Raw genomic sequence first — 23,246 nt, 5'->3', positions numbered from 1 at the left:
GAGAAAACACTTTAAAAGTTCCCACTTTACCCTGACTTCAGTCTACAGATCACCCTGCTAACAGTTGCATGAAGTAGGAACAAAAGACACGCTTCCTCTTCCATCCTTGCCTTTTATCTATGGAAAAACGTCACACCTAGAAGGTGAAACGATCGCATTTCACTATCAATCAGACATGCTGAATTCATAAAATCCATTGAGAAACCATGTGAGATTTTATTGACAGAGACAGACAAAACCAGTAACCCCACAAGCTGTTGTCGTTTCTTTTATTAACCAAAAATTGTTGGGGCTGGAGAGATAACACGGCAGTAGGGCATTTGCCTTGCATGCAGCTGATCCAAAATGAATGGTGGTTTGAATCCCTTGACTCCACCTAGATTTAGGTGTATCTACCTGAGACCCACCCATTTTTGGGAGGGGTCTTGGGGACCGGATATTACGTGTAACCTTACCTGCAAGACCCCTCCCATTCCGGGGAGTGGTTTTGGAAGGTTATATAAGGCCTTTTACCCAGGTGATTAGGCCCTTTTGGTCTTTGGCCAGCATGGAGGTCAAAGGGAAGATGGCTGAAAGGAGTTAAGACGCAGGGCTAGCTAAGAATGGCTGAATGCTTAATTGGTTATGATATAGGCCACACATGTGGTGGATAGGGTATGAATAAAACTGATACTTCCTGATGCCTGTTTCTGGATGAGTCTGATTCTGCCGTTTACCTAAACCTGGGACCCGCCAGCTGAATGGGGGTTGCGGAGCCACGTGGCCTGGGATGGCAGAGAAAGGCCTCCATCCACCATCCAAGTCCATCCTAAGGGATTAACGTAACAAATCCCAGCATCCCATATGGATCCATGAGCCTCCCAGGGGCGATTTCTGAGCACAGAGCCAGTAGTAATACTGAGTGCTGCCTGGTGTGTCCCCAAAACAAACTAACAAAAAACTGCTAAGGCATATGGATTGTTCTCTTTTCCTACACCTGAGCACTTCCTGTGTGAAATTGTTGGTTGAGTGTTCCACAGTCCCAAGTGAGGAAAAGAGATTCCCATACCTCCAATTCAGGTAGGACCAGAGACACAAACCCGGTTGCAATTCCAATGCACCAAATAAACCACACACGATTGGAAAAGTAACAGGCCAGGAACTCACACCAAAAGCTGTATACCCACAAGCCAGCCACTTCATCAAATGCAATGGTGAGCCAAGATGGCAGCTTCTCCTCCAGGTTTCCCAGGCATTCTTTTTATTAGGAAAACAAAGCCCACCCCCAAGAGCGGGAAATAGGCCAAATGAAAACTGGCTAATTGGGGCCAGAGAGATAGCACAGTGTTAGGGAGTTTGCCTTGAATGAGGCCAAAACCAGGAGGGACCAGATTCAATTCCTGGCATCGCATATGGTCCCTCAGATTGCCAGGAGTAACTTCTGAATGCAGAGCCAGGAGTAACCCCTGAGCATCACTGACTGTTGGCCAAAAACAAATCAAACATAAATAAACAAATACAAAATTTAAAAAATAAGAAAACTGCCAAAAACAAATGAAAACCAGCTAGTGCCAACACTGCTGGTTCTTTCTACTGTTATCTAGCTCAAACAAATCTTCCTTTGCCTTCCTCCAGGAACTCATGTAAACACAGGCCTCCTCTCCTGTTCTCTGGGAATCTCAATATTTCCAGCCCTTTTATGCACCTGACAAATTGTCCTCAAAATTTAAACTTTATAAATGGTTCCTCAATTGAATCTTATAGAAAGAAGATCCTAAACACATTAAATTTTCTGTTGTTACAGAGGATGTTTCACTTGATTGCCTCTATGTTTTGTGGAATTTTATATTTTGTGAAATTCTATATTTTGATGCACTTTCTTTAGTGTGGTTTGAAGGATTTGGCCTACTTTGTCTTTTATAGACTTGTAAAACACCAAAGTCCAATTGGGTTCCCATGTTCTTGGTTTCTGGTATCTTGTGTGTAAATGTGAGAAGTCTAAGATAGTTCAGGGAACCTAAGTGATCTTGAGGGAGTCTTAGGGAGTCTGAGGAGCCTTAGGGACTCTGAGGGAGCCAGAAATACCAATTCTTCAATGGCCACATTCCAGATCCTTCATCATGGCCTCCCCCATAGGTTTCTCATACACAAAATCCCCACTGATCTTTCTCAGGTTTTCCTGCATCACTGACTATGAGCACTTGCTTATATTCCAACAGATAAATCTCCATAGGGATGGGTCACACAATCTTCATGCTCAGGTCATGTTGGAATAAAGTGAATCCTAACTGATCCCCTCAGTCATGCACATGTAGCCTGACATGGGTAGTGTCAGGGTCTATCTTCCAGGGTCCCCACAATGCTTGCAGTAACCCTCTGTTCTGGTGTCCTTTCCCATTGTCCAACCTTGCTGAGCCTCAGAGTTGGCTCTGCTCTGAGGTGTGATTGTATGACACCTCCCTACTCTGAAAAATTCAATTCTGCCTCCAGAGTCCCAACTTGCTGACAGAGTCAGTCCTGGTGGGGTCAACCCAGCCAATCCTCTCCTCAGAGAACTGCCTCAGCCCGAAAGGAAAACATTTGTTACTATTTTCTGTTGGCAAGGACTGCCCCTGAGGAAGCAAGAGGTGGGTATTGAGCTCCGAACTGGGAGATGGGCATGTATGGGAACAGACAGACCCATCATTCATAGACTAAATCTCCTCTGGTCCCCTCACAGAGCAGGACTCTGTGACAAGGCTATCTGTGGGACTCGAAATGAAATGATAACAGAGCAGTAGGGCATTTGATTGCATGTGACCAATCTGGAAAGGACCCGGGTTTTATCCCCTGCATCTCCTATAGTCCCCTGAGTCTGCCAGGAGCAATTTCTGAGTGCAGAGCCTGGTATAACTCAGGAGCACTGCCAGTGTGACAAAAAAAAAAAAAAAAAAGAATAAAAAATAAAAAAGTCTGTCTGGCTACGAGGCTCTAAGGACAGGAGGGGAAAACTTGGGTGTGGGGATAAGGGTAAGTGGAGGCTGGAGTTCAGTGCCCTCACTCTCCTGCTAAATCGCTTTCTGAAAATGAGGAAAAGACTGCCAGGACTTGGTAAACCTGTGTCAGAACCAGACACCCCTCTTGGGACTGTTCTAGAAGCCTCTGCTCCCACACAGGCTCTCTGAAGCGATAATGGTCTAGGCCACTAGGGGGCTCCCACCCCATGTCCAAAGTTCACATCAGTGTCTAACAAGGCAGGGTCCCAACTGTGAGGGGCTGAGGGAGACCGTGGGGCCTGTGAGTCTGGCAGGGTCAGGGACAAACGCAGGTCGTGTTTTTGGTGTCCTCTAGACACACAAGGACAAGGTACTTGTTCCTTTACTGCACCCCCCCGGGTGTGGCCTCTCCTGGAATTCTGAGTGTGGGTCCCAAAGTGCGACCCTGAGTCAGGTTCTGTATCCCACTTGAGCTCGTACTGGGGAGTCTGGGTTTCTGGTCTTGCTTTGTTAGAGAATACGAGCTTCCTGTTGGTCCCACAGTAAGTGATGTTGGTCAGTATCATGGGGACCATCACCCCAGGTGAGTCAAACTGTTTCCTTCCTGTCCCCCACTGACTCCTACTCCTGATCAGGAACTAACTTCTGCACAGTCACACCACAGCCAGGAGAGGTGCCAGGACACCAGGACACTCAGGGAAACTGAGGCTCAGAAAGGGTCACAGCTGTTCATCCCTATGGTGGGGCCACAGGAACTTTCCAATCAATGTCCCTGCCTTCTTGAGGTCACCACATGGAGCAGGATCCATGACAAGAATGGGGACAAAGTCCTGCCCTGCAAGTGGGGATGCAGGGAGGTACTGGGGAGGAAAAAGGAAGTGAGGGTAAAGGGGGGATCCCCTGGATTTCTGCCCAACACCTAGGTTCACATAGGGGTTCTCATGATTTTCAACTGCACACGCTGCTCTCAGAGACTCTGTCCAGAGTGAGGACCCAGAAAAATCTAGTGTTGAGGAGGGGCATACTCTGGGTGAGGGGAAGAAAAGGTCCATACAGAGCCCTGGAAGCAGCAATTTAGGGAGGTCGCATCTCAGCCTCTCCCCTCAAACAAAGCCAGGTTCCGGGGAGGCAGTTCCCCTTTCTAAGGCTCTGATGTGACACCCTGTGATCAACAGAACCAGCCCACTGACACACCCCATGTCTGTCCTGTGGGCACCGAGTCCCTCCAGCGCATGGACAGGACAGAAGGAGACGCCATGACCTCCCTCTTGGCCCTGCTCTGTCTGGGTAAGCTTCAGAGGAAACTGGACTTGGGGTCCCTGGGAGGAGGCTCCCTCAGGACTCAGAACAGTGTCATATGGTCTCTCCCTCCAGGGTTGAGTGTGGACATCAGGATCCTAGTGAATGCAAGTGAGTGTAACCCAGGTCTCAGTGACCACAGGACAGAGACTACAACTGATACAGGAAACCACATTTTGGGGTGTGGGTGGAAGATATGGGGGGTTCTGGCATGACAGTCAGAGTTGGGACATATCTGTGACCAGTTTCTGCTTCCTTTCAGGGACCGTCCCCAGACCCATCCTCTGGGCTGAGCCAAGCTCTGTGGTATTAAGGGATAGCCCTGTGACCCTCTGGTGTCAGGGGAACGTGGGGGTCCAGCAGTTCCATTTGGTTAAAACAGGAATCTCACCACCCTGGGAGACTTACTTAACACTGCAGCCGGGGGACAAGGCCAAATTCTCTGTCCTCTACATCACAGAATCACATGCAGGGACTTACCAATGTTCCTATGTCAGCCCTGCAGGCTGGTCAGAGAGCAGTGACCCCCTGGAGCTGGTGGTCACAGGTGAGACTCACCCGGGACTCAGGTGCTGCCCTCATCTGGCAACAGAGAGAGAGAGAGAGATTCACCCTCAAAGTGTGAGGGTGACCCTGGAACCCCTGTTCCCTCCTAGGCCTCCACAGCAAACCATCCCTCTCAGCCTTTCTGAGCCCTGTTGTGGCCTCAGGGGAGACCGTGACCCTGCAGTGTGATTCATGGCTGGGATTTGACACATTCGTCCTGACTCCGGAGGGAGACCTTGAGACACTCAGAAAACTTGGCTAACAACGACTCTCCAGTGGGGGGCGCCAGGCCTTAATCAAAGTGTGCTCCGTGACCCCTGACCGCAGGTGGTCGGTCTTTCCAGCGTTAAGACCTTTTCTCAGACACACCCCAGGTGTGGTCTCTCCCCAGCGACCCGCTGCAGCTCCTGGTCTCAGGTGAGGCTCATCCTGGTCCACCCAGATTTTCAGCTCTATCAGATTCTTGGGGTCTGCTCAGAGAGAAGCCCATGTGAGCAGGGTGGGTGAGGAATCATAGGAGTCTGGAGCACAGACACAGAGGCTTGGGGGACAGTGTCACCTGCTGTCCTGTCCCTGCAGGTACATCTAGAAGACCCTCCCTGCTGAGCTCAAAGGGCCAGATTGTGAGCCCAGGACAGATCCCGACCCTGCAGTGTCACTCTAAGGTCGCCTATGACACCTTTGCTCAGTACATGGAGGAAAGTCATGCCGTTCGCCAGCACCCTGACCACCATTCCCAGGCTGGATTCTCTCAGGCCAACTTCACACTGGGTCCTGTGAGCGCCTCCGATGGCGGCAGATATCGCTGCATTGGGAGAACCGGCTTCACCTCCCTATGGTCGGAGCCCAGTGACCCCGTGGACATCCTAGTGGCAGGTGAGGGTCATGACTCTATAGAAACCCCAGCTCTGATCAGACCCTGTTGGGGTGATGGTAGGATAAAGCTTTTGGGACCCTTGTAGGGAGGGATGAAAATCCAGAGTGAGGGGCCTAGAGAGAGGCCCTGGGACTTGACTCTGACCTGGGACCCTCACCCCTTCCTCGCCTAAAACAGCTCCACTACACTCCATCCCTCCCAATGGACCCAGGACCCCCAGTGAACCCAGGGGACAATGTGACCCTGATGTGTCGGTCCAGTGGCAGGAGGAACACTTTCCTGCTGGCCAAGGAGGGGACAGCCGATCCTGTGCTGCGTGTCAAACTGGATAAGACAGGGGAGATAACAAAGGCTGAATTCTCCTTCCACCCTGTGACCTCAGTCAGGGGTGAAAGCAAAGCCAGAAGTAAGCCCCGGAAACTTCTGGGTGTGGTAAAAAAAAAAAAAAGTTGTGGTGTATGTAGGCAGTGGAATACTAAAGTCCTATAGTTCAATGTAACCTGGATGAAATCAGAAGAGTCACAACTTTTTCCTATACATGGATGTACATGGAATCTATTATTCTGAATGAAATAAGTCAGAGGGAGAGAAATAGACACAGAATAGTCTCACTCATCTATGAGTTTTAAGAAAAATGAAAGACATTTTTTCAATAATTCTCAGAAACAAAAGAGATAAGGGCTGGAAGGTGCAGCTCATGACATGAAGCTGACCACAAAGAGTGGTGAGTGCAGTTAGAAAAATAACTACACTGATAACTATCATAACAATGTGAATGAATGAGGGAAGTAGAAACTCTGTCTCAAATACAGGCAGGGGGTAAGAGAGAAGGGAGATTTGGGACACTGGTGATAAGAATGAGTGTTCTTTATATGACTGAAACCCAAATCATATTTGTAATCAAAGTATTTAAATAAAGATATTTTTTTAAAAAAAGAAGAGTCACAAGTGAAATAACTCAGAAAAAAGGACACATGAACACACTCACAAAGACACAAAGACACTCATAAATATCAAATGATGTCACCCCTTGTGGAATACAGTGAAACAAGAATGGCAATCCCTTGGCCCTGGTGACAGAATTGAGAAACCACATATGGTGGTTGTGGCCTGGGGGATAGTGAGGGAGCTGGTAGCAATACAAGGGCACTGGATGTGTCCCAGGTAACAGGAACTGCTCTCTTGAAACATGGGACAGGAGGCCTGGCAAGAAACAGAGAGGATCTGGGGCTGGCAGGCGCTCTGGAAGCAGAGGCCCAGGGGCTGCCCGAGAAGCTTGCACAAACTGTGGTTGATGTTGCAACCTCCAAGAGGCCCTACTGCAGTAAGACAGGGTGCCTCACTCAGAACCACAGGGAGGCTCACATTCTAGATAATTCCTCAGAGCTCACCAGGCTGTGGGGTTTGCCTGGATTCCAGGCCATGTAAGAATTTATGGGACACTCTGGGCAACCAAGGACAGGACAGCGCTTGTACAGTATGCCTGAGCACATACGTGTGAAAGCCTCCAAGGACTCTTTCCCCATAGCTACAGGAACTGGCACTGGCAGGGTTAATCCCATGGTGTGTGATGGGGCTAATCCCAGGGGTGGGACTAAATCCATGGAGCGAGGTGGGGCTAATTCATGGGGAAGGACTAACTCCAGGCCCGTCATAAACTCATGACATAGGCTTGGCTAATTAAGGGGAGGAGCTTAACCCATAATGTAGGTGGAGCTAACCCAAAGGAGCAGCTAATCCCAGGTCAGGGTAACCCATGGTGTGAGGGAGCTAATTTAAGGAGCAGCTAGTATCAGGGGAGGGACTAAATCATGGAGTGAGATGGGAATAATCTCATGGGTGAAGCTAACTCCATGGTGTGAGGTAGGGAAAATTCAAGCGAAGGAACTAAATGCAGGGGCGTGGCTAAGGAGAGGAGCTAATCATCAGTAGAGCTAACCCAAAGGAGGGGTTAATCCTGGGGTTGGGGCTAAACCCATGGTGTGAGGAAAGCTAATTTAGGGCACACAGAGGATCCTCACCGACACAGTTTCACATCACACTTGTACAGAAACACACACACAGTCTCACATTTCACACACACAGACATTGTCCACACAGCACTGGTCTCTTCCAACTTCCCACCAACCTGCCTTCCTTCCATCTCTGCCACGGGCCCATGAGTGTGCTTCAACTTGGGGCGAGTGCAGTTATGGGAGAGAGCCACAGGAAGCCCCCTGAGTGGAGGCTGATGCAGACATTTAAGAGCTACTAAACTGTCAGTGGATGTCTCCCACATTGCATCTCTTCACTTCACATCTGTTTAGAGGGTTGGAGGCCACGCCCAGCAGTGACCAGGGGTTACCTCAGATCTGTGCTCTGGACTTTACTCTCGATGTTAGGGGGGCTATGCTGGGGGAGAAAATGGCCCTGGGTTCCTGCATACACAGTCTGGTTCAAACACCAGCTACCTCTCTGGAAGTAGGAGACATTTTCTTCTTAATTTTCTTATTATTGTTGTTTTGGTTATATGAAGCAAGGCAGTTTTATATAGTTTTATATGTTTATATATACATGTATATGTTTTTGTGTTGTTTGTTTATTTTGATGGCTAAGCCTGGTGGTGTTCAAGGCTTACTCTTCATGTGCTGGGGATCACACCCTGGCCACATACAAGCAAACTGTATTATCCCTCTGGTCACTTATATATTTTAACTAATTGCTTTATATAAATATCATGGTTTCAAATCTGTTTGTGATACAGTTGAGTTTTTTTTTTCACAATTACAAGTGGTCCATGATTGAGTTTCAGCCATACAATATACAACACCCGTTCACAGTGCCCATTTCCTGTCACCAATGTCCCCGTTTCCTTTCTACCCTCCCCCTTGCCTGCCTCTGGGGCAGAGAACAAGAAGCAGGGCATACATTACTGAATGAAATTGGCTTAGGAAGATGAGAGGGTAGGTCTTTTCCTTGTACACAGCCAACACATGTTCAATCCCCAGAATTATGATCTCCAAAACCCCTAGAGCAGTGATCTCTGAATACAGAGCCAAGAATAAACCACAAGCACAGCTGGCAGAAGGAATGAAGGAAGAAAAGGTGAAGGTGGTAAAAGGGAAGAGAACGGAAGTAATAGAACAGCCCAGTAGAAAACAGCCTGGCTCCTTTACTAAGTTCCGAAAGAAAATAATGGCATTGATTCTTCCCAGGTATCAGGTGTGGATTGATCCCGATGTGGCCTTCTCAGAAAGGTGGGGAGAGATTCCCCTTTTCTGCATGAACTACAGCAGCCCAGTGCCACACCCTTCACCCTCCAACAGAAATGAACCAGCTCTGTGACTTCACCTTATCAAACTTAAGAAGCCACCAAAATTTTAGATCTATAAAGCCTGGACACTTCAATATTTTATAGTAGTGTCAGCCCATTAAGATACCAGAAAATATGTTTGAAAAATTGTACAGTAATCTCCCAGGCACAGTCAGCCTAAAGAGTAACAGGGGTGACACACAAACTCAACTTGTACCAATCCTCAGATATTGACGTTAGTAACAACATGCAGAGAGAGAGAACAATCATTTCCATTTGACCCTCTTTGATCTCAATGTTGATCGTTCCATTTGCCTTTATGTTGGAACAAACCATCTGAAGTAAAATTTTTTGTGCCTGGTAGAGGGCAAAATGTGGTGGTAGGTGGGAAATCCGGCACTGGCAAAGAGAAGACCACACTGGTGGTGGAAAATTGAATGCCTGAAATAACTGTATTATGAACACGCTGGTCCATCGCAGGGTTATAATAAAAACTAGAGAGAAAAAGAAAAGAGAGGACTAGAGAGATAGCACTGTAGTATGGTGTTTGCCTTGGACACAACCAGGGTGGATGATGGTTTGAATCCTGCCCTGTTCCTCCCAGGAGCAATTTCTGAGCCAGGAATAACCCTTGAGCCCTACTGGATGTGACCCCACACACAGCTTGAGATTGCTATGTGGAAGAACCATATGGTTGCTGAAGTTATCCATAGCTTCCAAGTCAAAATCCAAAACCAAGTTCCCTGTACTTAGCTGTGGGGCCCAGATTGGCTTTGTCACAGGATAGTTTCGGGGGTCTGCCAGCACTACAGGGCCCTCAGGACCAGGACCAGGTGCCCTGATTTTCACTGCAGCTTCTTGGAGTCCCAAGCAGACAAGACCCAGGGTGGACGTGTGCCTTGGGGCTATTTGAGGCCCAAGAGACTGTGGCATGCCCAGGGTCCCAGCCCTGGGCCCATGTCTGGATGTGCCATGTCTGGATGTGCCACTGCTTCTGAGTGCTTGGTGGCTGAGCAAGAGTGACAAGGAAGAAAAGACATTTGCATCAGAGCCCAGAAAAGGGAAGTGGCGGTCGCAGCATCTACAAGGAGCCCCCAGCCTGGTCTGAGGTTCCTTTTCCCACGCATCCACACCTAGTCCTGTCTGGGACCAGTGACTCTCTGGACTGAGGTTCGGTGCAAAAAGAGGCAGCACAGAGGCTGGGGGAGCCACTGGTCCGAGCAGTCCCCAGCAGCTGTTTCCTGGCCCATCCTCAGGGTCACAGAGCCAACCCCAGTAGACTCTTCACTTCCTGAGGCCAAAGAGGAGGAAGCGGCCAGGTCACAGGACACAGAACTGGCCCCTGGCCAGGCACTCCCAAGGCAGGGGCTTTGTGGACATACTGACCCAGCACCCCAGACTTATGGCAGCCGGCACCTCAACCCTGTTTCTCACTGCCCTTCTCTGCCTTGGTGAGTCTCGGGGAGGATTTCCCCACTCCTGGCCTCAACCTCTGACACCACAGACTCAGAGCTCAGGGGCAGGTCTGCTTTTCAGACCCCTTTGGACCCCAGACTCACTCAGACCAACCTGGGGCTCCCCTGGGAGGGGTGCTCACAAGTGGTTCTTTCAGGGCTGTGCAGGGGTTCCAGGTATCAGGTGCAAACAGGTGAGTTACCCCATAGCCCCTTCCTCACCCAAGGGAGTGGGGAATACGTGGGTCTGTGGGGGGCCTAGTGGGGGTCTTGAGGGAAGAAGAATCTGACACTCAGGCCTGATCCTTCCCAGGGATACACCCAAAACCCTCCATCTGGGCTGAGCCAAGCCCCCGGGTCCCCAATGGGAGCTCAGTGACCATTTGGTGCCGGGGACCCCCGGAGGCATCCGAGTTCCGTCTGTATAAATTGAATGATTCCGAATGGGAGTACATGGAGAAGTCCTCGGCCCACAGCGGCCAGGCCTATGTTCTCCTCCCAAACATGAACGTGCACAAGGCAGGGCAGTACCAATGCTCGTACAGCAGCGCCCACCACCCCGAACAGCACAGCGACAACCTGACCCTGGTGTTGACCGGTAAGAGGGAGGGGAGCAGAGGCCCCAATCCACATGGGGGGGTGGCTGCTGCGAGTAGCCCCTAATACAGCTGCTCCCTCCCAGGAATGTCCTCCTCACCCTTGCTCGAGGCCCACCCGAACCCTGTGGTGGCATCAGGGGGAAACGTGTCCCTGTCCTGCAGCACCATGAACAAGACTGGCACCTTCCACCTGCTGAAGGAGGGGGACTCTGAGCCTCGACACCTGGAGCCCCGATTTTCTCAGGGGAGGTGGCAAGCGAACTTCTCCCTGGGCCCCGTGAATGCCTCTCATGGAGGCAACTATACTTGCTACCTTTCTGCTTCATCCCAGCCCCTCTCGTGGTCTCTGCCCAGCGCCCCTCTGCACCTCCAGGTCACAGGTAGGAACTCCCCTCTTGTTTGGGCCCAGACCAGCACCCCGAGATGTGCTGTGATCACACGGGGCTCAATGTGGGATCTGCATCCTGGGGTACATGCAATAGGAATGGCTGCTGTCCACGCTGAGCCCCATGGGCCACTTGGTGTGTCCCCTCTCTGCTACCCAGGATGCTCCCCCATCCCCAGGTGTGTTCGACCCTCCATCCCTGTCGGCGCAGCCTGGCCCCCTGGTGCAGTCTGGGGACAAGGTGACCCTGCGGTGCCACTCCCAGAAGTTCAGCATCTTTGCTCTGACCAAGGGTGACGCACCCCCACACGACCTTCATGGGCAGCCGAGCCCCGACTTCCCCCTGGGCCCTGTGAGCGCCTTCCATGGGGGTCGGTACCGCTGCTTCGGGGGACAAGGCCTCGACTTCCTTTGGTCGGAGCCAAGTGAGCCCCTGGACATCCTGGTGGCAGGTGAGGGGTCGTCCGTGGGCAGAGGGAACAGGTGCTGAGAGGGGGAGAGGCCAGGACAGGAGGGCACAGGGGAGCCTGGGCACCCACTCAGATCAGGCCAGTCCCCACCCCAGCCCAGCTCACATGGACCCCGAACCCCATTCGAGTGACTTCTCTAAGTGTGAGCACAGGTAGCCTGAACAGCCACCTCCTCGCCCCGCAACCCCCGCAGGGACAGGGACGGGCAGCAGCCCCGAGCTCCAGGCACTGCCCGAGCCGCATGTGCCCGCGGGAGGGGACATCACGCTGCTGTGTCGCTCAGCTGACAGCGCCGACACCTTCTACCTGGCCCAAGAGGGCTCAGCCGCCGAACCCCTGCAGTGCCTCCTGCCCCACCCAGCCGCCCCCTCTCAGGCCAACTTCACCCTCCGAGGCTTGGGCCCTGCCCAGAACATCACCTACAGGTGCTATACCTCCAACAGCTCCGCCCCCCACCTGCTGTCCCCACCCAGCCAACCTCTGCAGCTCCAGGTCTCAGGTGAGGTTCCCAGGCTGGGCTGTCAGGGAGAAGGGGTGTTTCCTGGGGGAAGGAGAAAGGATTCAGGGAGATGGAGGGGCTCAAGGGGAACCAGGGTGCCCGGTGCACAGAGGGAGGATGGAGCACGGACCCAAAGAAAAACAAGCCAGAGGCACCCAGGTGCCCCCAGGCTCCAGCCCAGAAAACTCCAGCAGCAGCCACCAAGGCCTGACCCCGGTTTTGCTGGTAGGCAGGAGGGTGGGTCCTAGGAGAAGGCTGGGGGAGAGGTGTCTCAGCACATCCTCCCTCCCCTTCACCTCCTGGGACAAGGAGGCCACAGCTTGGAGACGGACCAGCCCAACTGGCTGCGGATGGTGTGGTTGCCACCATCCCGGCCCTCCCTTTTCTTCTGTGTCCCCATCACTGTCCTCCTCCTGTCCCTTCCCCAAGTGGAGCCTGGCCCCTCCAACTCCCATGTGCCTACAGACCCTCTGAGAAAGTGTGGGGGTGCGGGTCCTCTGTAGAGGGGCCCTGGGCCAGAAAGGGGAATGAGACTCTGGCCTCCCACCTGAGGGGACCTGGGCGCTGAGAGTTTTCAGGTAGGAGCTTCTGAGGCTGCAAGAGCAGGGCAGTGGCTGCAGCCTGCTCTGCTTCTTGAGTGTGACTCAGCCAGCCACATGTCCTGTGTTCAGGGGTGACTCTAGGCCCAGGTAAACTGGACTCCCTAACCCTGCTCTTCGGATTGTCCGGCGCCCTGCTCGGCCTCCTCCTCCTTCTCCTCCTTCTTTTCTTTCGCCACCGCTACCGACAAGCTGCACACCAGAAGTCGAGTGAGTTGGGGGGAGGCCACCTAGGGTCCCTGCCCGGAGCCCCAGCCCCATCCAAAAAGATGGTCCAAGTGACAACTTTTGGGGGAAGGATGGCTGGGGGTACAGGGACCCCGGGGGCCTAGAGCAGGGCAGGGCTGCCAGCTAGAGACATCACAGGAGACCCACCAGGACACGTTCCTGCTCCTCTCCCCGCAGATGCCGCTGTCACCCACACACAGTCTGAGGAAGGGACATGGATGAGCCCCCAGGTGAGCCTGTGCTGGCCCTGGTCTGCCCAGTTCTACCCAGGGTTCCCTCCCTTCCCACAACTCCGGCTGTCAGATCTCAGGATCAGGACTGAGAGACGCAGCCTGAGCCCCCTCCTGCCTCCTGGGGTGCCGCTGGGTGTCAGGGCACGTGACTCAGTGAATTTCCCCAGGGTCCACTATCCTCCAAGTCCCAGAGCTCATCTTTTACACTCACTCACTCTCAGAATTACACTCAGTAACACACCTAGGGACTCATCGGCTGCTCAAGTGGTAGGGGGCTTGCCTTGCATGTGGCTGAGCCAGGACGAACCTTGGTTCGATCCCTGGCATCCCATATGGCCCCCAAGCCAGGAGCAATTTCTGAGCGCATAGCCAGGAGTAGCCCCCGACTGTCACTGGGTGTGGCCCAAAAACAAACAAATAAACAAACAAAAAAACACTCACACCCCAAATCACACAAATGCACACACTTTCACATCAACTTTGTTTGGGGGCCACACCAGAAAGTGCTGAGGGTTACTCCTTTTCTGTGCTCCAGTCCTGGAGAGCCTCAAACCTTGGTCAGCTACGTGCAGGGCAAGTGCCTTCTCCCTTCATCAATGCACTGTTTTCTTGGCCCCAGTGGGAAAAAATCTTTTTCGGTTCGTTTTAGGATCACAGCTGGCAGTGCTCTGAGTGCTCTGAACTCACTTCAAGCTCTGCACTCAAGGATCAGTCCTGGCAGGGCTCGGAGGGTATATGGGATGCAGGGGATCAAACTCTGCTCAACTGTGTCTAAGACAAGAGCCCTCCCTGCTGAACTCTCTCTGGGCCCATGGGAACTTTTGGTTTTGCTTTGTTTTTGTTTTGGAGGCCACACCTGGTGGTGATCAGGGCTAACTCCTGGCTCAGAAATGGCTCCTGGCAACTTTAGGGAACCATATGGGAAGCTGGGAATCGAATCCAGGTCCATCCCAGTTCAGCTGCATGCAAGGCAAACGCCCTCCCGCTGTGCTGTTGCTGCAGACCCTTCGTGGGAAATTTTAAGTGATGTAACACGGGCTTGTGCTATTACATAGATGGACATCCTGTTCTAAGAATCAGGACTCAGCATTTTGAAATGGTCTCTTCTTCCCCCTCCCTTAACTTCCCCATTGCATTTCCCTTCCTTTTTCCTTTTCTCCTTTTCTCTGGGAAACATCACTGGCTCTTGCAGTCTAAGGAGCTTTTGGGGGTTTGGTTTGGTTTGGTTTGGTTTGATTTGGGGTCACACCCATTGATGCTCAGGGCTAACTCCTTGTTCTGTGCTCAGTGATGACTCCTGGCGGTGTTCAGGGGACCATAAGGGATGCATGCAAAGCAAGCATTCTTCCTGCTGTACTATGGCTCGGGCCCAAATTTTGTTTTGAAGTTTTTGTTTTGTTTGTCTCCCTGTAGCCACTCGGTGCTCAGAGGACTAGGGATTGACCTGGGCTTTCTACGATCTATGCATATGCTGCAGCCCATGAGCTGGGGCTCAAACTTAGGTTTCTCATGACAGGCAACACTAGCCCCCGAAGCCATCTCCCTGTTCAATGTGAGCCTAGGGCTCTTTGCTTGTCTTGAACTTTCATACACAAGCGAACACATGCAGGATTGGAAAAAGCTCATTTTACTTCACAGTGGCTCCCTCAGGATCCTTTCATGGATCTCAAATTCGAGATCTTTCTCTTCTTTTCTCTTCTCTCTCCTCTCCTCTCCCCTCCCCTTCCTCCCGCTTCTCTCCTCTCCTTTCCTTTCCTTTTCTCTCTCCCTCCCTGCAACCCAGGCATATCCTCCACAATCTTCCCTGCCCGTCTTCTCAGATTTTTAGATTGGGAGATTTATGGCCCCACATGAGAGTATGAGAGTAGTAGTTGTAAATAACAGCCCTTGAATAGGGCTGGATGGTGGTGGATGGTGATGGAGGGACCTTCCTCTTCCAGCCCAGGATACGTGTCCCCAACCTGCACTCTCCCACAGGCAGGTCTCTGCAGGTTCAGGATAGCAGCGAGGAAAATGGTCCAGACAGGTTCCAGGAGATATCAACTTTATTCAAGTCCCTAGCCACCACATGTGTGGCCTACAATCTTAAACCTATGTAAGCATGCTCTCTTCAGCTTGCCCTGCTCTTTCCTCCATCTCTCTTGCTGAACCCTCTCCAATCCCCTCAGGCCAAACTTTTTGTTACCCACCAAAGACCCCTCCTAGAAATGGGCAGGTCTTCTTAGCAGGTAAGGTTACAGGAAGAATGGAGGATGTGATAACAGTAGTAGGTTTGAATCCTGGCATTCAATATGGTCCCTGAGCACAGAGCCAAGAGTGGTCCAAAAACAGAGAGAGAGAGAGAGACAGAGAGACAGAGAGAGACAGAGAGAGACAGAGAGAGACAGAGAGAGAGAGAGAGAGAGAGAGAGAGAGAGAGAGAGAGAGAGAGAGAGAGAGAGGAGAGAAGCAGGAATAGAAATAGGAGCATTTAACCTGTGTTCTTGACGCCTGAGATTTGTAGTTTTTTGGTTGATTTTGTTTTTGTTTTGGAGCCACACTCGTGGTATTGCTGGCTCAGAAATACTCAGAAATCCCTCCTGGAAGACTCGGGTAACCATATTGGATGCCCAGAATTGACCCAGTTGCAGTTTTCTGTTGTTTTGTTTTAGTTTTTGGTTTGGGCCACACCAGGCGGCACTCAGGGGTTACTCCTGACTCTGTGCTCAGAAATCACCCCTTGCAGGCTCGGAGGATCATATGGGGACGCCAGGGATCAAACCCATGTTTGTCCTGGGTTAGCAAATGCAAGGCAAGCTACCTGCCCCTGTGCTATCTCTCTGCAGCCCCAAGATTTGCTGTTTGAATAGAAATTGCACTGGCTCTGGATAATGCTCAGTGCAGGGCAGATGCAAATCTTTCCAGAGATTCTGTCCTCTTCTATCTCTCTCTCTCTTTTTTTTTTTTTTTTTGGTTTTTGGGCCACACCCGGTGACGCTCAGGGGTTACTCCTGGCTATGCGCTCAGAAGTCGCTCCTGGCTTGGGGGACCATATGGGACACCGGGATATCGAACCGCGGTCCGTCCAAGGCTAGCGCAGGCAAGGCAGGCACCTTACCTTTAGCACCACCGCCCGGCCCCTCTTCTATCTCTCTTAATAGGAACTTAATTGGCTCCAGTATTGATTCCTAGGTGCTTGTTCTGACAGTTGCAAAGGGATTCTTTTTCCTCTAGTTCCTTAGGAATATAGCAGGTGTCTATGTACTGACTTTGCAGCCATTTGTATTGGCTATTCTTTCTCTCTCTCATCTTCATGGGTTTTCTTTTTTCTTTTTGTTTCTTTTCTTTGGTTTTTCGGCCACACCCAGTGGTGTTTAGGGGTTACTCCTGACTCTATTCTCATAAGTCACTCCTGGCAGGCCCAGGGTCCATTTGGGATGCCCGGATTCAAACCGGGGTCCATCCTGTGTTGGCAAGGATGTTGACATTTGCAAGGCAAATGGTTTACCGCTATGCTATCGCTCCAGCCCCTCTTGGTGCTTCTTGTTTGGTTTGGTTTTGCTCAGGGATCAAACATAGGCCAGTGCACAAGTCAAGTGCTCTAGGCGCTGTGTCAGCCCCTTTAGCTTGTTTTCTGCAAACAGCATTTGTATGGTGCCTTCCTCTTTGCCAATATGAATGTTTTAACTTCTATTTCTTGCCTGATTTTTATGGTTAGTTCTTTTTTTTTTTTTTTTCGTTTTTGGGTCACACCCGGCATTGCTCAGGAGTTACTCCTGGCTGTCTGCTCAGAAATAGCTCCTGGCAGGCACGGGGGACCATATGGGAGACCGGGATTCGAACCAACCACCTTTGGTCCTGGATTGGCCGTTTGCAAGGCAAACGCCGCTGTGCTATCTCTCCGGGCCCTATGGTTAGTTCTTCCTCTAAGTTTTTCTCCTTTTCCTGGCCTGGTTTTGCTCTTAGTAACTGCTGACCTCAAAGCATGTTATACTTGTTTCCCTTCCTCTCCAGTTTGGAGGAAGCATGGAACATTAGGTCCTCGGAGGTAGTCAGAATCATAGTGAAGTGATTTTTCAGCGGCCCAGTCCTCAATCCTTGTTCTGGGGGAAAATTTTGTGGATGCCAATTTCCTCATCTGAGACCAGTCTGTTCTGATTGATAGAATCATGTTCTGTTTCTTTCTGATTCACTCTTAGCAGAGTGTTTCTAATAATGTCAGTTTATTCTAGATTGCCCAAACGCTTAGTGTAGGGCAGCTGGAATTCTTCCAGGCCAGTCTGGTCTTTTTCTTCTTTTTTTTTTTTTTGTTTTGTTTTGTTTTTTGTTTTTGGGCCACACCCGTTTGACGCTCAGGGTTTACTCCTGGCTATGTGCTCAGAAATCGCCCCTGGCTTGGGGGGACCATATGGGATGCCGGGGGATCGAACCGCGGTCCGTTCCTTGGTAGCGCTTACAAGGCAGACACCTTATCTCCAGCGCCACCTTCCCAGCCCCTTTTCTTCTTTTTCTTGCGGTCACACCAGGTGGAGCTCAAGGGTTCCTCCTGGCTCTGTGCCCAAAAATCGATCCTGGCAGGCTCAGTGGACGCTATGGAATACCAGGACCCAAACCCAGTTCCGTCCTGGGTCAGCTCCATGTAAGGCAAATGCCCTGCCGCTGTGCTAATGCTCCTATGTCTCTCTTTTTTTTTTTTTTTTTTTTTGGTTTTTGGGCCACACCCGGCGGTGCTCAGGGGTTACTCCTGGCTATCCACTCAGAAATAGCTCCTGGCAGGCACGGGGGACCATATGGGACACCGGGATTTGAACCAACCACCTTTGGTCCTCGATCGGCTGGTTGCAAGGCAAACACCGTTGTGCTATCTCTCGGGGCCCTCCTATGTCTCTTAATTGAAAGTTGGACTCATGTATTGATTCCTAGGTGCTTGTTCTTAGGACAATTTCAAGAGGCTTCTTTTTCCTCTAGTTCCTGGATTTATATATGACTGTAAGAGTTTGTGTTTTTGGTTTTTTATGGGGAGGGGGAGGGTGGTATTTTTTTTGTTTTGGTTTGTTTTGGTTTTGGTTTTTGGGCCATACCTGGTGACCCTCAGGAGTCACTCCTGGCTTGGGGGACCTTATGGGATGCTGGGGATCAAACCACGGTACTTCCTAGGTTAGCATGTGCAAGGCAAATGCCTTACCACTTGCATCACCACTCCAGCCCCTTGTGTTTGATTTTGCATGACATAGTAATTTCTTCCTGTGGCTTGTTACTTTTCCTCTTTTTTTTTTTTTTATTCATTGCAAAAAATATGGAACGCTTTATGAATTTGCATGCCATCCTTGCGCAGGGGCCATGCTAATCTCTAATCATTCCAATTTTACTATGTCTGCTCCTGAAGTGAGCACACCTTTCCTCTTTTTAAAAATTGTGCTTTTTCTTAATCTATCCACACAAACACTTAAAATAATTTAAAAGAATTTTTTGTTTGCTGTATTTGGAGGGGAATTGGACTCCTCCAACACCCTAGGATGCTCAGGTCACTCCTGGCACTGCTCAGGTGATCCTACATGGTGCTAGGGATCATAGTGGGTCAGCCCATGCAAGGAAAGCTACTTAATTTTTGCTCTCTCTCTCTCTGGTTCAACTGAAAGTTTTCCAGTAAATCATTACATTAGCAAGTCTAGAAAATCAATATTTGGGAGTTGGGTTGTTTATTATTCATCTCCATGTATTTTCTACAGATGTATATAAACCATGAAGAAACCCAGGAAGTGACATATGCCCAGGTGAACCATGCAAGGCTCAGGCAGCAAGTAAGCACTTCCCCCCCTCTATCAAGCTAAAGGTTGGCACAAAACTAGCAGATGGGTAGAGGGGCTGATACAAAAGCTAAACCAATGGGTAGAGGCTCCCGGCTTTGTCCCATGCCAGCCACATACCACTATCCCTCCCTCTGTTCCAGGCTGCACCTAAAGACCCCCAGGATGTGACCTATGCCCAGCTGAACCACCTTACCCTCAGTAGGGAGACAACAGTCGCTTCCTCACCAGAAGAGCTCCCCAAAAACCACAGTGTCTACGCATCCCTGGCCATTCACTAGGACAGGAACAGAGGGGTTGGGGGAGCAAAAGTCCATGGACCTTCACACTGCTCAGGTTCCAAAGGCAATGACAGGACAAACACCCCCGAAACTGAGAACTATATTTTCATATATGACGGGGACTGCTACATTAAAACTGCTTCCACAGCCGGCTAACAAATTGCAGATCTTTGGTATTTGGCAGCTGAATCCAACTGCAGATTTCACAGCTAACTCTGAGGGCCCTAGGAAGCTGCTATGAAGACCTTATCATAGAATGGTCAGCAAGTCCTGCTCCAACCCCCCAAAAATGTTTTCTTTTTTTTGGTTTTGGGCCACACCCAGTGGTGCTCAGGGGTTACTCCTGGCTGTCTGCTCAGAAATAGCTCCTGGCAGGCACAGGGGACCATATGGGACACCGGGATTTGAACCAACCACCTTTGGTCCTAGATCGGCTGCCTGCAAGGCAAACACCGCTGTGCTATATCTCCGGGCCCCAAAAATGTTTTCAAACGAAATAACTTCTTCTAACATCGAAAAAGTTGTGTTTCTTTTCCCCTGTATTTTATGATTAAGCTGATTTAGATGTGAAATAACATCCACCATGAAATACAGTTTTTGAATCCACTGTTCGTTTGTTAATTCTGGATAGGAAACCCCCTTCTCGAGAAAAAATGCTTTGATTTCTGATAATATGGAAGCAAAACGTTTCAAAACATTTCCTCTTGATAACCAAAATGTACTAAAAATTTGAAACCCTACAATATGGAGATGAAACAGGTTTAACAATCTTTAAAAGCAAGAATAGTGTTCCAGAGAAAAGCAGTGATTTCACTAAAAGGATAAAAAAATCTAATGACAATTTAGTGCGTGCTGCAAGAAACCAAACTAAAATACATACAGAAACAAAAATGGCACTTTGTTAAAGGCATATGATGTCATATCATAAAGGAATCATGATAGAGTGCCTGAAATATTTTAAAAATAATTTTTATTTAAGCATATATGTTACAAAATTATTCATACTTGCATTTCAATCATAGAATGTACACCACCCTTCACCAGTGAACTTTCCCCACCACCAATGTCCCTTGTTTCCTCACTTCACCCTTCTCTGTCTATGTCAGGGGCAAGCACTTTGTTTTTCTTCTCTATCTCTCTTCTCCTTTATGATGGTAAGGTTTGCAAAATTTCCTTTATGACACCGTGGCTTGCAATATTGTTAATTAAAGGGTACCATGCATGTCACATCCATTTTCAGCATCCAGTTCTTGTCCAGAGTGATACAATCCAACTATCAATGTCATAATGTACCTTTCTCTATTCTAACTGAACTCACCACTTTTTATGGCAAGCTTCCTATCATGGACTAGTCCTCCTGTTCCTCATCCCTATTGTCTCTAGATATTATTATCATATTGCCATTTATTATATGCCACAAAAAGAGGTGTGTGTACACCTCTCCTTCTGACTCATTTCACTCAGAATAATAATCTGATATGTTGATGTATGTACAGATGATGCACTGTGCATGGCTCAGTGTTTTTTTGTAGTCACAAGAAACAGAAGTTGCACACCTGTACATTGTATCCACTCATTGTATGATAGACTGGATTAAAAAAAACTCCCTGCTGAACTAAACTCTGACAGATGATACAGTAAAGATAATTTGTGAAATTCACAATTGTGATCAAATTCAGGCTATTCACCACCCTGGGTGAGGGTATGGGTGCCCACTACTAGCATCTTCTCCATAAAGAAGTGAAGTGGCTGTTCAAAGGAAGGGTGCTCTCTTGCCTTGTTGGCAAGAGGGAAGAAGTAGTGCAGTTCCTGTGAGAGCAAAACTCTGACTTTTAACAGCCCCAGTTGGACAAGGAATGGGTAGCTAAGCTTGTGTATTTGGCAGACATTGTTCATTTTCTCTATGAACTTAATATTTCTCTGCAGGGGAGTTTCACAAGTAGTTTTTACAGTGAGACATGAGATGGATGTCTTCAAAAAAGAATCTGATTCTGGGATAGCTGTGTCTGAGAAGAAGATATTTAAATGTTTTCACTCTTGCAAAAAATTTCTTATTGGCACTTATATTATGCAGAAAGTCATAATCAATATGAAAACAGCATTTAAGGGCATTAGCTCACAACTTTAATCATGAGTACTCTGAACATGAGAATCCACGGAAAAGAAAACTCTGGGTTGAAATCCCTTCTTGGAAGATACCCACCCACTCTTGTGCAAAATAAAATATGTGTTTTAAGATCACTCCAGGCACTGCATTTCTAAACCCCACCCAAACTGGTCTGAAGAAGCAGGGTAGCAGGAAAGAAATAAAAAACCAAGCTAGCCAGGAAAGAACGATCATGTAGTCCATGACCTTTTACCTTGTACTCTGCCTCGAGCCCAAAAAGCTAGAGCACCTCTTTATTAAAACCAATTTCCAATACCAGCAGGCTTCAGGTCAAGAGAGAGAGACAAAAGTGCATATTCAGTGGTCTTCTATATATCAAAGGAAGAGGTTTAAGAAAAGATGAGGTTGGGGGAACACCTTTTTGGGGGGTTGATACTGGGTATCATCTTACACTCTTGGAGCCTGCCGCCTGAGCTGCACACTGGGCGCGCACTGACAAAGGCTGGGAGCAGAGTCCCAACCCCTGGAGCGGCCAACACAGAAGAGCCACATTAAAGTGTAAAGAGCCTCATGTGGCGCGCGAGCTGCAGCTTGCCAACCACTGGTCTAGGCCACTAGGGGGCACCGATACCCCATGCCCAAAGTCCACATCAGTGCCTCACAGGGCAGGTCCCACCTGTGTGAGGGGCTGAGGGAAATCCTAGGGCCAGTGAGTCTGGCAGGGTCAGGGACAAACTCAGAACATGATTCTGGCATCCACTAGACACACAGGATAAGGTATTGGTCCCTTTCCTGTCCCCGTGGTTTGGCCTCTCCTGGAGGTCTGAGTGTGGGCCCCAAAGTGTGACCCTGAGTCAGGTTCTGTGTCCCAACTGAGCTCCTACTAGGAAATCTGGGTTCCGGGTCTTGCGTTTTAGGGGAATATGAGCATCCTGTTGATCCCACAGTAAGTGATATTGGTCACCCCAGGTGAGTCAAACCCTGTTTCCTTCCTATACCGGTCTGAATTCTACTCCTGACCAGGAACCACTAACTTCTGCACAGTCACACCACAGCCAGGAGAGGTGCCAGGACACCAGGACTCTCGGGGAAACTGAGGCACAGAAAGGGTCACAGCTGCTCATCCCTATGGTGAGGACACAGGAACTTTCCAGTCACTGTCCCTGCCTTCTTGAGGTCCCCACAAGGAGCAGGACCCATGACAAGAATGGACACACAGTCCTGCCCTGCAAGTGGGGATGCAGGGAAGTATTTGGGGAGGAAAAAGAAAGTGGGGGTAAAGGGAGTCTCCTGCATTTCAGCCCAACACCTAGGCTCACATAGGGTTTGTCATGATTCTCAATAGCACATGCTGCTCTAGGAAACTCTGTCCACGGTGAGGACCTAGAAAATCTAGTGTTGAGGAGGGGGATACTCTGGGTGAGGGGAAGGACAGGTCCATGCCACCCTTGGAAGCAGCGACTCGGAGAGGTCAGCCTCTCCCCTAAATGAGAGTCTGGTTCCGGGGAGGCAGTTCCTCTTTCTTAGCCTCTGACGTGACACCCTGTGATCAACAGGACCAGCCTACTGATACACCCCATGTCTGTCCTGTGGCCAACGAGTCCCTCCGGGGCATGGCCGGGACGGGAGGAGACGCC

At 49.8% G+C, this 23,246-nt stretch overlaps 2 protein-coding genes and 1 non-coding gene across 3 annotated transcripts; 2 read left to right on the top strand and 1 right to left on the bottom strand.

The window, feature by feature from the left end:
* The first annotated feature begins 3,518 nt into the window (after window positions 1-3,518).
* On the top strand, window positions 3,519-9,881 carry LOC126028686 (leukocyte immunoglobulin-like receptor subfamily A member 6). The gene is made up of 11 exons (XM_049787621.1): window positions 3,519-3,537; window positions 3,878-3,939; window positions 4,130-4,241; window positions 4,329-4,364; window positions 4,516-4,800; window positions 4,910-5,056; window positions 5,163-5,216; window positions 5,379-5,675; window positions 5,888-6,082; window positions 6,875-7,000; window positions 9,823-9,881. The coding sequence occupies exons 1-11, from the start codon at window positions 3,519-3,521 to the stop codon at window positions 9,879-9,881; spliced, it is 1,392 nt and encodes a 463-aa protein (XP_049643578.1).
* Window positions 9,882-10,875: 994 nt separating this feature from the next.
* On the top strand, window positions 10,876-19,502 carry LOC126028685 (leukocyte immunoglobulin-like receptor subfamily B member 1). The gene is made up of 7 exons (XM_049787620.1): window positions 10,876-11,020; window positions 11,105-11,401; window positions 11,586-11,858; window positions 12,070-12,375; window positions 13,047-13,184; window positions 13,380-13,432; window positions 19,365-19,502. The coding sequence occupies exons 1-7, from the start codon at window positions 10,876-10,878 to the stop codon at window positions 19,500-19,502; spliced, it is 1,350 nt and encodes a 449-aa protein (XP_049643577.1).
* LOC126029235 (U6 spliceosomal RNA) lies at window positions 18,705-18,807 on the bottom strand. Its single transcript, XR_007502878.1, has one exon. It is a non-coding gene; the product is annotated as a U6 spliceosomal RNA (small nuclear RNA).
* Window positions 19,503-23,246: the final 3,744 nt, after the last annotated feature.

Source organism: Suncus etruscus, chromosome 14 (genome assembly GCF_024139225.1).
Source record: "Suncus etruscus isolate mSunEtr1 chromosome 14, mSunEtr1.pri.cur, whole genome shotgun sequence".
In the NCBI taxonomy this organism is placed as follows: domain Eukaryota; kingdom Metazoa; phylum Chordata; class Mammalia; order Eulipotyphla; family Soricidae; genus Suncus; species Suncus etruscus.
Note: the sequence above shows the minus strand (reverse complement) of the source record. Positions and strands in the feature narration are given on the sequence as shown.